General features: G+C 48.6%; 1 protein-coding gene across 4 annotated transcripts in view; it reads left to right on the top strand.

Moving 5' to 3' along the window:
• Positions 1–1,091: 1,091 nt before the first annotated feature.
• Positions 1,092–14,300, top strand: part of LOC309545762 (uncharacterized protein) — a 74,741-nt gene continuing 61,532 nt past the window's right edge. For all 4 annotated transcript variants that reach the window (XM_082245115.1, XM_082245113.1, XM_082245114.1 and 1 more), the window contains exon 1: positions 1,092–1,706. In XM_082245115.1, coding sequence (XP_082101241.1) covers positions 1,095–1,706 — 612 coding nt within the window. In that variant the 5' untranslated portion in view covers positions 1,092–1,094. The remainder of the gene's footprint in view (positions 1,707–14,300) is intronic.

Below are 14,300 nucleotides of genomic sequence, written 5' to 3'. Positions count from 1 at the left end.
CCCTTCCCTTTTCTCTTCCCCCTTCCCTTTTCTCTTCCCCCTTCCCTTTTCTCTTCCCCCTTCCCTTTTCTCTTCCCCCTTCCCTTTTCTCTTCCCCCTTCCCTTTTCCCTCTTCCCCCTTTCTCTTCCCTCTTCCCCCTTTCTCTTCCCTCTTCCCCTTTTCTCTTCCCTCTTCCCCTTTTCTCTTCCCTCTTCCCCTTTTCTCTTCCCTCTTCCCCTTTTCTCTTCCCTCTTCCCCTTTTCTCTTCCCTCTTCCCCTTTTCTCTTCCCTCTTCCCCTTTTCTCTTCCCTCTTCCCCTTTTCTCTTCCCTCTTCCCCTTTTCTCTTCCCTCTTCCCCCTTTACCCCCCCCCCCTTCTCGTCTCTCTTCCCCCTTTCCTTCACTTCCCTTTTCTCTTCCCCCTTCCCGTCTCTTGGATGTGGTCATTGGCCTGCGGATGTGGTCATTGGCCTGCGGATGTGGTCATTGGCCTGCGGATGTGGTCATTGGCCTGCGGATGTGGTCATTGGCCTGCGGATGTGGTCATTGGCCTGTGTGGGCGAGGTGACTGGCCTGTAGGTAGATGGGGGCCATTGGCCTGTAGGTAGACGGGGGGGGGGGCCATTGGCCTGTAGGTAGACGGGGGGGGCCATTGGCCTGTAGGTAGACGGGGGGGGGGCCATTGGCCTGTAGGTAGACGGGGGGGGGGCCATTGGCCTGTAGGTAGACGGGGGGGGGGCCATTGGCCTGTAGGTAGACGGGGGGGGCCATTGGCCTGTAGGTAGACGGGGGGGGGGGCCATTGGCCTGTAGGTAGACGGGGGGGGGGGCCATTGGCCTGTAGGTAGACGGGGGGGGGCCATTGGCCTGTAGGTAGACGGGGGGGGGGGCATTGGCCTGTAGGTAGACGGGGGGGGGGGGGGCATTGGCCTGTAGGTAGACGGGGGGGGGGGGGCATTGGCCTGTAGGTAGACGGGGGTCATTGGCATGTACGTAGACGGGGGGTCATTGGCCCGTAGATGAGGATGAAATCTAAGCAGATTAAAGTTGAGTTTTGAGTCTCTTTGGTAGTGACGTGTTTTAGTTTCTCCTGTGCAGGAGGTGAGGGGGGTCACCATGGAAGACAAGAAGGTGGGCACCGAGCCGGTGAAGATCGAGTCCCCAGACATCATGCTGGATGAGATGCAGCTGAAGAGCGAGCCGCAGATAGACGAGGCATCCGTTGTGATGGGGGAACCCATGGACTGCCTTGTGGATTATCATTTAGGAACACAGCTGACGGTGGAGCGGGAGATCCAGATCGGGGACGGCGCCCCGCCGTGTTTGGACTACGACGCCAACTTCCCACCTAAAAAGAACGCCAAGCCGCGGCAGGGGAGACTGTCCGCCGAGCGCAACTTTACCTGCGGGCAGTGCGGAAAAAGCTTCCTGCGCAGCACGGACCTGGCCAAACACGAGAAGGCGCACAGCGAGGAGAAAACATACATGTGTAGCATCTGCGGGAAGAACTTCCGTAGGCACACCTCATTGCTGATCCACGCCCGGATTCACACCGGGGAACGCCCGTACCAGTGTACCCAGTGCGGGAAAAGCTTTGTACAGCGGCAGCACCTCACCACCCACCAACGCACGCACACCGGAGAGAAACCTTTCCAGTGTATAGAATGCGGCAAGGGATTCCGCTGGAGGTCCGAGCTCCTCAAACATCAGAAGAACCACGCTGACAAGGTGAGAGCCCGCCCCCTGCTAGGGGGCGGAGCCAGGCCTGTGTATGTCACCCTACAACAGGACTACAGAACACCTTCCCATCTCCTTTTCTCTGGGCTAGGTGTTCTGTAGAACTGAGAACAACCTGGTAAGGGTGCAGCAAAGACCAAGAGCGGGGGGTGGGGGGGAGGGGGTTATCAGTTTAGAAGATTTCTGGCAGCATCCGCAGATATTTATATTTTTTTTAACTTATCAAAACACGATCAATGGACTATTTAACCATTTCTGGACCGGAAGGATTTTCCCCCTTAATGACCAGGCCATTTGTTGCAATTCGGCACTGCGTTACTTTAAGGGATAATTGCTCTTACGTCCTCTGACAGTCGCCTCCCCTCATACAGTCTTCACCAATGGTTATTGACCTCTTATCCATAGGAGCAAGCTAGGCATAAGACTTGTTAAAATACAAAACAATTTGCATAGACACACCCATGGGGCTGTCCCACCGGTCCAATACCCCCCTGCTATCAGCATTCCCAACTCAGTTTGTCTTCTTCCTAGTTAGGAGTAAGATAGGCTTCCCTGTGCTGGGGCTACAGTCTCAGCCTTTCTTCTGTTTTATTACTTTTATTTTATGCCAAGTGTTTTCTTTGCACTGTTAGCTTTTTATTTGTTCCTGCGCTTAGTTAGTCGGGTCTTCGGAAGACTACAGCGTTTGCGGAGCTGGGAATCGGATTGTTTGTACTAGAGCCTTACGGAATCCCAGCTCGCCATCGAGCGTTTAGCAGGCAATGCGTATGCCCTGGCCTCGCCAACGACCTGTCCCTATCCTCAGGGACAAAAGCCCCAGGATGCCTCAACTGCGGTTTACAGTGCGTTGCTAGAGTCCTGTTTGGCTGACGCTGGGGTGGGAGGCTTCCCGTCACAGAGCGGCACCCACGCCATCATGGATCAGTGAGTACATTCTGTGTGGGGCCTCTGTCTGGGGGTGACAGTCTGCTGGAGTCTGTGTTCTCCCCTCATGTCTGTGTGGGGGCACTATTACGTCCAGGACGCTCTGTGGGGGGTCCCTGTCCCCTTCGGCACTGTTTTAGGTGGCTTATTGGGGGTGCAGACATGCATGTGCGGGCTGCTGCGGTAAAAAACCGCGGGGCCGCCATTTTGGGTGTGGGCGGCCGCTCTGGCTTCAGTAAGGGTACTTCAGCAGCCATTTTCCCTGTAGTGTATCGCGCCCTTTCGGGCGCCATCTTTGGTGTGGCAGGTTGTTTTTCTGCACGTGTTCGGCGGCCATTTTCCCGGAGCCTCCCATTGATTTCTATAGGCAACCATTTTTCCATAGTCCGAGTCCTATTCAGCCTCTAGCGGTGTGACATCACTTCCTTTCTTCATGCAGCCAGATCGTTCAGCAAGCGTGGTAACTGTATAGCTACACTTCTAGGGGTCTTCTTTTGCTGTTTTTCGGGGGATATTCCTTTGCTACCAGTTTTATTCCTTCCTGTGGGGTACCTGAGTCTAGTCCTTATTGCGGTGGGTTTCGCCGCTATCGCGATTTAAAGGGCCAGCGCCGAAAACGTTTTTATGGAGTCCCTGGACAGAAAATTCCCCCCAGCTTTGGTGGAAGATTCAGGTACACCTTAATCATCTGCGATTACTGCTGCACTCGCGACTTTAGCGTCCAAAGTAGATCTGTTGATGTCTGAACGGGCTTCTAGAAAAAGGCCTAGGCTTTCTCACTCCTCTGATTCAGAATCGGATATGGTTGCCACGGACAGTGCTCCCCCTGCAGGGTCTCAGTCCTCTCAGTTGGAAGGGGAGGCGGAGGATGAGGAAGGGGATGATTCCCCCCCTGGGACGGCCAGAGAACGCGCTGCTATGTCTGCGCTTATTACCGCTGTTAAAGATGCACTACATTTAGAGGATCAGCCCAACCCGCCGGGTAAGCGGTCTTCTTTTGGGACCCGTAGAACCCAGAAAGCGTCCCGCAGAGTTTCACGAAACGGTGAACGAGCAATGGCGCAATTTGAAGCGCACTTTTGTGGTACCAAAACGGTTTCAGTTCCATTATCCCTTTGCGCCTCCTACGGATTCGCGCTGGACGGTGGCCCCTAAGGTGGATCACACAGTGTCCAGATTGAACAAGGCCGCTCTGATGCCCGCGGAGGATTCTGCGAGGTTTAGGGACCCTATGGATAGGCGGGTGAAATCTCTTACTCGCCACTCCTATATGGTGGCGGGTTCTTTGATGAAACCTCTGTCATGGTCTCTCAGGCTGTGGTAGATTGGGCTAAGGTGCTCAGGCGCACCCTTGTGGCTGATTCCGCCCCTCCTGCTACTTTGGAGTTAGTGGACCAGATTATTCAGGCTGTTCTGTACCTGTGTGACGCGGCCTTGGATGAGGCCCCTTTAGCCGGACGACTGTCTGCTGTCGCGGTGATAATCCGTCGCTTGGTATGGCTAAAGAGCTGGTTGGCTGACCAGACTTCCAAAAAGATGGTGTCTGACATCCCCTATGCGGGGAATCGCCTTTTTGGGGATTCCCTGGACGAATTGGTTAAGGGGGTCACTGGGTGCAAGAGCACTCTGCTGCCCCAGAAAACCAAGGGTAAGTCTTTCCGTGGTAAGCTGGGCCCTTCCTTTAAACCAAATCAGGGCCTTCAAGGCACAGGATAAGGGAAAATTCTTTAAAGGCCAGAGTGGCCAGAAAAAACCTTGGGCGGGCAAGCCAAAAGCCTCCCACGCTGGCGCGGCAGCCCAGGCCGCCTCGACCTGAAGGGACGCCCTCACCCGTTCCAGGGGTGGGGGGACTTCTGTGCGATTTTCTCGAACCTTGGCTGCTCCGGATTCCGGACAGGTGGGTTCAGGAAATCATTCGATCAGGTTACAAGATCGAATTCCTTTCATGTCCGGCGGACAGATTCCTTCCCTGAAATCTTCATTTGACCCCAGATCGTTTACAAGATCTTCACTGGACGGTTCAGGGTCTCCTCGCCCAGGGGGTAATCGTCCCGGTGCCACATCGGGACAGATTCCGGGGGTTTTATTCGAATCTGTTCACTGTGCCCAGAAAGGAGGGCAAGGTACGTCCGATTCTGGACTTGAAAGCTCTGAACCGCTTTGTGCGGGTTTAAAAAATTCCGCATTGGAATCCCTCCGTTCGGTGGTAGCCTCCCTGAGCCCTGGAGATTTTCTGGCTTGCATCGAACTCAAGGATGCGTATTTACACATCCCCATATTCAAGGGTCATCAAAGGTACCTCCGATTCGCAATCGCGGAGGAACACTATCAGTTTGTGGCGTTAACTTTCGGTCTTGCTTCGGCTCCAAGGGTGTTTACCAAAGTGTTGGCTCCTGTTCTGGCCCTGTTACGGGCGCAGGGAATTGCGATCTTGGGTTATCTGGATGATCTCCTGTTAAGATCGAGTGCCAGTCCAAGCCTGTCACGCGATCTGTCAACTACAGTTCAGACGCTCCAGGAGTTCGGGTGGACCATCAACGTTCAGAAGTCAACTTTGTCCCCTTCTGTTTGACTCCCTTACTTGGGGATGGTCCTGGATTCCGCCCAAGCCAAAGATTTTCTGCCGGAGGACAGGACGAGGTCAGGTCCCTCAGGGACAACAAATCCTCATCGCTCAGGGCCTGCATGCGGTCCCTGGGATTGATGGTGTCGGCCTTCGTGGCGATACCATTTGCACAGTTCCACACACAATCTCTTCAAGCAGAGATCCTGGCCAGATGGGACAGGCATCCTCAGTCCTTGGAAAGGAGGATATCTTTGAGTCACCAAGCCAGAGAGGATCTTCTGTGGTGGCTCCAGTCTCCGGCTCTGACGGAGGGAAAATCCTTCCGGCCGTTGTTGTGGATGGTGGTCACCACGGACGCCAGCCTATCGAGCTGGGGTGGCATTCTGGGCATCCTGTCTGCCCAGGGCACTTGGTCGGAGGAGGAATCCTCCCTGCCAATAAACATCTTGGAGCTGCGAGCGATCAGACTGTGCTTGCTCCGTTGGTCGGAACTTCTTCGGGGCCGCCCTGTGCGGGTGCAGATGGACAACGCCACTGCGGTGGCTTACATCAATCACCAAGGGGGCACCAGGAGTGACCGGGAAGTGACCAAGATTCTGTCTTGGGCCGAGACACACGTCCCGGCGATTTCGGCAGTTCACATTCCAGGTGTGAAGAATTGGCAGGCCGATTACCTGAGCCGCCAGACCCTGGACCAGGGGGAATGGTCCCTACACCGAGGTGTTTCAGATGCTGTGTGCGCGTGGGGATCCCTGGATGTGGATCTGTTCGCTTCCCGGCTAAACAACAAGGTGGGAAGGTTCGTGGCAAGAACACACAATCCTCTGGCAGACGCCTCGGATGAGCTGGTGGTGCCTTGGAATCAGTATCTCCTGATTTATGCCTTCCCCCCGATTCAGTTGTTGTCCAGGTTCCTTCACAGGTTGGTCTAGGAACCAAAGTTGGTGATTCTGGTGGCCCCAGACTGGCCGCGCCGGTCTTGGTACGCAGACATCATACAACTAGTCGTCGAGCCTCCATGGCGGCTCCGGTTGCGAGACGATCTACTGTCTCAGGGGCCGATCTTCCATCCTGCTTTACAGTCGCTGGCTTTAACGGCGTGGCTGTTGAAAGCCACGTCCTGAGAGACGGGTCTCTCATCGGCGGTCGTTCCTACCCTGCTCAAGGCTAGGAAGGCCTCGTCCGGTAAAATCTATTACCGTACCTGGAAGGCTTATTTTGCCTGGTGTGAATCCAGGGGCGTCCATCCTTGCTCCTTTTTTGGTGGCGAGGGTGTTGGCCTTCCTGCAATCTGGTGTGGACCAGCGTCTTGCGCTGACCACGATTAAAGGTCAGTTGTCTGCACTGGCAATCCTTTTCCAGTGCCCCTTGGCGTCAAATTTTTTGATACGCACCTTTATTCAAGAGGTGCATCATTTGGCTCCACCTCGGAGAGCGCCTTTTCCTCCTTGGGACTTGAACTTGGTTCTGTCCGTTTTGCAACGTCCTCCCTTTGAGAACATCAGGGAGATTCCTCTGCTGGTGCTGTCACGGAAGGTTGCCTTTCTGGTGACGATCACATCTGCCCGCAGAGTGTCGGAGTTGGCGGCCCTGTCTTGCCGCTCCCCTTACCTGATTGTTCATAAGGATAAGGTGGTCTCGCAACCTCACCAATCTTTTCTTCCTAAGGTGGTATCCGATTTTCCCCTTAACGAGGATATTTTCTTGCCTTCGCTCTGTGCGAATTGTAAGCATCCCAAGGAGATTGCCTTGCATTCCTTGGATGTAGTCTGGGCGATCAGGGTTTACCTGTTGTCTACTGAATCCTTCAGAAAGTCGGATTCCCTTTTTTGTCCTTCCCGAGGGCCCTCGGAAGGGTACGGCTGCGTCTGCGGCGACCATTTCTATATGGATCAGACAGACGATAGTACAGGCCTATTCTATTAGGGAACGGGTTCCGCCCTTCCCTGTCAAAGTGCACTCTACCAGAGCGGTGAGTGCGTCCTGGGCCTTCCGACATCAGGCTTTGGTGGCCCAGGTGTGTAAGGTGGCGACTTGGTCGTCCGTGCACACCTTCTCCAAATTTTACAAATTTGATGTTCTGGCATCGGCAGATGCCTCCTTTTGCCTCCAAGTCCTGTGCGCGGCCGTGCCTTGAGGGGGACATGGCTTTTGCCTGTCTCTGTCTGTTGGGGTTGTTTTCCCCTTTGTTTGCTTTTGCTTTCCTGGGTTTGTTGCTCTTGTTGAGCTTTTTTGTTACCCAGAGTTTGCCTTTCTGGTTCAGATAAGGTTCCTTTCTCTGACCTGGGTGCTGCGTTGCCTTTGTGACGGTTGCGCTTCCCACCCCCCATGTCTACACTGCTTTGGGACATCCCATTGGTGAAGACTATATGAGGGGCGGCGACTGTCGGAGGACGTAAGAGAAAACTGAATTTTTGTAAAATCTTACCGTAAAATTCCTTTCTTTGAGTCCTCTGACAGTTGCCGCCCCCACCCCTCTTTTTGGGGTTTTTGGACTATTTACTGCTTGCTACCAAACTGAGTTGGGAATGCTGATAGCAGGGGGGTATTGGACCGGTGGGACAGCCCCTATAGGTGTGTCTATGCAAATAGTTTTGTATTTTAACAAGTCTTATGCCTAGCTTGCTCCTATGGATAAGAGGTCAATACCCATTGGTGAAGACTGTATGAGTGGGCGGCGACTGTCAGAGGACTAAGAGAAAGGAATTTTACGGTAAGATTTTACAAAAATTCATTTTTTTTCCCCCACAAATAGAGATTTATTTTGGTGGTATTTGATCACCTCTGCGATTTTTTATTTTTTTTTTGCGCTATAAACAAAAAAAGAGCGACAATTATGAGAAAAAAAGCAATATATAAATATTTTTTCTACTTTCTGCTATATAACATTCCCAATTTAAAAAAAAAAAAAAAATCTAATGTTTTCATCATTTCAGGCCAATTTGAATTCTGCTACATATTTTTGGTGAAAAAAATGGCAGTTGTATATTTGTTAGTTTGCGCAATAGTTATCGTGTTGCATTAATGGACAATTGCGCGGTCGTACGATCTTGTACCTAAATAAAATTGACATCCTTTTTTTCCCCACAAATAGAGATTTCTTTTGGTGGTATTTGATCACCTGTGCAATTTTTTTAATTTTTTGCGCTATAAACAAAAAAACGTGCGACAATTCTGAAAAAAAAAAAAAACAATATTTTTCACTTTCTGCTATATAACATTCCCCAAAAAAAATCTACATTTTTTTTCATCCTTTTTGTATTCTGCTACAAATCTTTGTTAAAAAAAATGGCAATAAGCGTATTTTGATTGGTTTGCGCAAAAGTTATCGCATCTACAAACTAGGGGAAAGATTTATGTCATTTTTATTTATTTTTTACTAGTAATGGCGGCGATCAGCGATTTTTAGCAGGACTGCGACATTGCGGCGGACAGATCGGACCCCTAACTGACATTTTTGACACTTTTGGGGGGAATCAGTGACATTACTACAGTAATCAGTGCTATATATATATATATATATATATATATATATATATATGCACTGTTACTGTACTAATCACACTGGCAGGGAAGAGGGTTAACCCAGGGGCGATCAAAGGGTTAAATGTGAGCCTAGGGGAAGGGATCCTAACTGTGGGGGGGGGGGGGGGGAGTGTGGCTTACAAAATGACCACAGAGACCTATGATCCTATATAGAAGGGAGAAGAACAGTCAGATGTGTTTACAACAGCCGACCGTTCTTCTCTCAGTGGGAAACTATGGCGGGGGGTGTCTGGTGACAATCGGAGCCTTCTGCCTGCTGCATGCACTGTCACTGTACTAATGACACTGGCAGGGAAGGGGGTTAACTCAGTGGTGATCAAAGGGTTAGGTGTGAGCCTAGGGGGTGTTTTCTAACTGTAAGGGGGAGGGACTTGTGAAATGACAATAGAGAGCTGTGATCCTATATAGAAGGATCACAGGATTTCTGTGATCATTGCAGGGAGAAGAACGGTCAGCTGTGTTTACAACATCCGACTGTCCTCTCTCTCAGCGGGGAGCGATCGCGGGTGTCGGGTGGCAATCGGTGTCGCTGGTCCCATGGACCTGCATCCCCGCTGACTAGTGGGGGCCCCCAGGACCGCTCCAACCTGCCGCAGTATATCTGCTCCTTAAGCAGTTGAAGACCAGGTCTAGGCTGACTCAAAAAATCTGCGTAATAAATATATATATGTTACATTTTATAATATATATGTGTGTGTGTGTGTGTGTGAAAAAAAAGGTGCGCAAATACCGAGAGGCATAAAAATTTCAACGATTGCCATTTTATTCTCTAGGGCCTCTGCTGAAAAAAAAAATAAAAATAATAAATGTGTGTGTGTATATGTGTATATATATATATATATATATATATATATATATATATATATATATATATATATCGCTGTTGCTGTGTCTCAGCCAATCAGGAGGGAGAGTCCCAGGACGGCTGATGCATTCGTGGACATCGCTGGTTAGAGATGGGGCTCCGGTAAGTATAAGGGGGTGCTGGGGGGCTGCTACACTGAGAAGGCTTTTTATTTGAATGCTTAGGGCCCTTTCACACGGCCGCTCCGTATGTCCGCAAATCATCCTATTTTTTTGTGGACATAATGTAAGTCTATGGCATTGCGGATGTCAGGGGAATACCATCCACTGACATCCGATTTTCTTCCTTTCAGTTCTGTTCCGTTTTTTGGAACGGAACAGAACCCTATTTTTCCTCCGTTCAAAAAACGGAAAGGAAGGAGAATCGGATGTCAGCGGTGTCATCCGCTGACATCCGCAATCCCCATAGACTTACATTATGTCCGCATATCATCTGCAAACGGATGGGATGATATACGGGCACACGGAGCGATGACACAAAAAAAAAAAAAAAAGTCCCGCAGCGGAGCAAAAAACCGGAGCGGCCGTGTGAAAGAGGCCATAGAATGCACCTTCTGCCTTTACAACTTTACAAACTTAAAAGCAAAACCATTTTTATTTTAATTATATTTTACATTTTGCCTTTAACCAATTCCTGCCCAACGACGTCCTATGACATCCTGGGCTTTCAGTGGAGATATCTGAACGATGGGTGCAGCTGCCGGCACCATTCAGATATCATCTTTTTCTGCACAGTAAAAACAATCATAGGGGCTATTCAGCCGTCTTATTTTTTTTTTTAAAGGCGGTGGGAGGGAACCCTTCCCCCCCCTTCCTCCGGTGCTTCTACCGGGTCACCTGTGCGATCCAAAAACCAGAGAATGAATCCACAGCGGTGGAAGTTCACCATAGAGAATACCACGGACCAGATGGTCTCTCTATGACTTTCGGAGGCCGGGCACGATGTTATGACCTCGGTAATTGTAAACACTGCCATTGCCTCGGCTGGGAAGCCTGAGATTTTATTTTATTTTTTCTGATTTTAGGCTTTCCAGCCTAGAGGAGAGATGTGGGGTCTTATAGACCTCGGATCTCTCAGTAAAGAGGACCTGTCATCCCTATTCCTATTACAAAGTATATTTACATTCCTTGTAATAGGAATAAAAGCGATCAAAAAAAAAATGCAAAAGCAAAGTGTTAGGCTCCATGTACACGGGACGCTGGAAATGGCCGTTTAGGAGCAGTTGGGTGTTTTTTTCAGAAGCCCCTGAACGCATCTACATTTTATCTTATCTGTCCATGTACACCGGGTCGTTTACAGTCATTTGCAGGCAGTTGCGTTCAGGGACTTTTTTTTAGAACGCAATTATTTGCGTTCGAACGTGTGTTTCCCGGCGTTTCAAATGCAAAAACGCGTCCGAACGCGATGACCCGCGTTTAGCGTTTGCGTTTTTCCATTTTAAAGGGGAATGTTTTTTTTTGACCTCTAGGAACGGTTCTAAACGCGGGTACAAACGCGACCCAACGGACGTTTCAAACGTCCTAAAAATTCCAGCATTCAAAGGGACTTTTAACAACGTCCCGTGTACATGGAGCCTTAAAATGTTAACCTAAATGTAAAATAAACAATAAAAAAAATAAAATGTAAATCGCACCTGTCCCCCACGTGCTCACAAGCCGAAGCGAATGCATACATAGGTCACGCCCACATATGTAAACGGCGTTAAAACCACACATGTGAGGTAGGGCTGAACGATAGTCGATATGATATGGACTATCGTTCTGCGGCCGTAGGCGATATTCATATCGCCGAAGTCACGATATTTGCATAGGCAGGGGGAAGGGACTCAGAGGAGGACAGGAGGACTCGCAGACTTTCGTGTTAGGCAGGCGGTGAGCATACACTGACTCACTCGTGCACTGCAGCCCGCCCCACACGTTCAGTGAGTCTCACTCTCCACCCTAGTTTTCTCAATGGCACATTCAGGGAGCCAATCACGCCGTGATTAGCTGCAGAGCTAACCAATCACGCGTGCCTGCGCACCTGATTGGTTCCGCTGTGCCGCTACTCACGGCGTGATTGGCTCCCTGAATGTGCCATTGAGAAAACTAGGAGGGAGAGTAAGACTCACTGAACGTGTGGGGCGGGCTGCAGTGCACGAGTGAGTAATGTATGTATGCGGCTGTGCTGTGATCCTTTCCCGGCTCCTACTAGTCCACCTCCAGCCTACTACTACCACCACTGTGAGAAAGACTGTCTGTCACTGAATATTCTGATTGATTCCACAGTCCACACTGTCACTGAGTAATTGATTTTAACATATTAACCCTGACCTGCCCTGTATCTGCAATTAAAATTTAGAAGGCTGCCTGCATGCTTCCTGATTTCCATTCCCAGCATCCTTCCCAATCCCTACAGTGTCACTAACATTAACCCTATGGTACAAGGCTGCAGTGTGCACTGAATCCCATTCCCTACAGTAACATACATTAACCCTGTATGGTCAGAAAGGATTGGTTTGCTGTATTGCTGCTCACGGCGCTCACCGCTCAGTCAATATCGCAATATATATCGTTGGAAAAAAAAAATATCGCAATATATTTTTTTTTTTCAATATCGTGCAGGCCGCAGGCCTAATGTGAGGTAGAGCGAGAGTGATAATTCTATCCCACGACCTCCTCTGTAACTCTAAAAAAGTATCCTGTAAAAAATGTTAAAATATCACCTGTGGAGTACCGAAGTTTGACACCATTCCATGAGCATGCGCAATTTTAACCACAAGTACATATACTGCGGCGGTCAGCCCCTCCTGGGCAAAGCGACGTTATCGGTACGTCACTCGCCCACAAGCCTCTAGGGGGCGAGCGCGCGCCCCCACTCGTTCCCTGACCCCCCCCGAGTGACCGGTGGCTCCGATGTCCAGCGGCCACTCGCGATCTCCCTTATGTAAACACAACCGTCTATTATTCTCCCTTAGAAGGGTCTCTGCTAAAAAAAAAAACCATGTACAATGTTTGGGGGTTCTGAGTAATTTTCTAGCAAGAAAATGATAATTTCTACATGTAGGAGAGGAGTGTGAGATTAGTAAAGGGTGCAGCGCCTTTGTCTTTGTATTGTGGAAGTACCATCAGGCCTGTTGGTGCCGGCTGCCAACTTCAATATTTTCAACCAAGCGTAGATATCAATTTTGTTTTTTAAGTATCAGAGTTGGCCTGGGTGGGAAGTGGTTAAAAAAGCAAATAATCCTAATCAGAGTTTTTGCTAAAAAAAAAAAAAAATAATAATAATAAGTTGTACAGCTGATCGTTCTCTCTGGAATGATCACAGAGCGCCTGTGATCCTTCTATATAGGAACACATATCTCTATGATCATTTCACAAGCCACTCCCCCCTAGTCAGAAAACACTCCCCTAGGCTCCCAATTAACCCTTTGATCACCCCTAGGTTAACCCCTTCCCTGCCAGTGTCATTAGTACAGTAACAGTGCATATTTTTAGCACTGATTACTGTAGTAATGTCACTGGTCCCCCCACAAGTGTCAAAAATGTAAAGGCCCTTACACACGGAAATCGGACGAAACATCTTCCGATTTTTCTCTCTTGCTCAGCGTTCATTACCGTTTTTAGTAGACAGTGCATAAATGTTCAACAATTACTCGTCCGATTTTTTTTTTTTTTTTGGGGGACATTTGTTTCTAGACTTCAGGGTCGTCAGCAACTTCAGATCATGCGCGGTCTTTGGTATCCGATTTTTCACGGATGTACTGCATACACATTAAACGAAAATTGGTCGTCTGGGGACGGACGATAAAAATTTTGGCGTTTGTCCCTCCGTTTTTTTTTTTTTTTTCTGTTGAAAATGTCGGCATCGGCTGCTGAAAGTTGTGTACACACTAGCCGAGAATCATACGATTTTTTACCTCGGATGGGAATTTTCGGTAGATTTTCTACTAGTGACAATAAAAATGACAAAAATCTTTCCCTTAGTTAGTAAACGCAATAACTTTTGCGCAAACCAATCAAAATACGCTTATTGCGATTTTTTTTTTTTTTTTTTCTTTTATCAAACGTAGCAGAATAGAAATTGGTCTAAAAGGATGAAAAATTTTCATTTTTACATTTTTTTTTTTCTTTATTGAGAATTTTATATAGCAGAAAGTGAAAAATATATATATTTTTTTCAGAATTGTCGCTCTTTTTTTCTTTATACCACAAAAAATTAAAATCGCACAGGTGATCAAATACCACCAAAAGAAAGCTCTGTTTGTGGGGGAAAAAAAATGACATCAATGTTGCAGTCCCGCTAAAAATCGCAGATCGCCGCCATTACTAGTAAAAAATAAATAAAAATGACAAATCTATCAGTCAAAATACACTCATTGGGATTTTCTTTTTTACCAAAAATATGTAGCAGAAAACAAATTGGCCTAAAATGATGAAAAAATTTGATTTTTTTTTTATTTTATTTTTGGGAATGTTATATAGCAGAAAGTGAAAAATATTGTTTTGTTTTTTTTCAGAATTGTTGCTCTTTTTTTGTTTATAGCGCAATAAATAAAAATCGCACAGGTGATCAAATACCACCAAAAGAAATCTGTTTGTTGGGAAGGACATCAATTTTTTTTGGGTACAGCGTCGCACGACCCCACAATTGTCAGTTAACCGCTTGCCGACCGCCGCACGACTATTTACGGCGGCGGTCAGCC

The sequence above is a fragment of the Pelophylax lessonae genome (genome assembly GCF_965119305.1).
Source record: "Pelophylax lessonae genome assembly, chromosome: 2".
Lineage (NCBI taxonomy): Eukaryota > Metazoa > Chordata > Amphibia > Anura > Ranidae > Pelophylax > Pelophylax lessonae.
The sequence above is the reverse complement of the archived record's forward strand: the minus strand, read 5'-3'. Positions and strand labels throughout refer to the sequence as shown.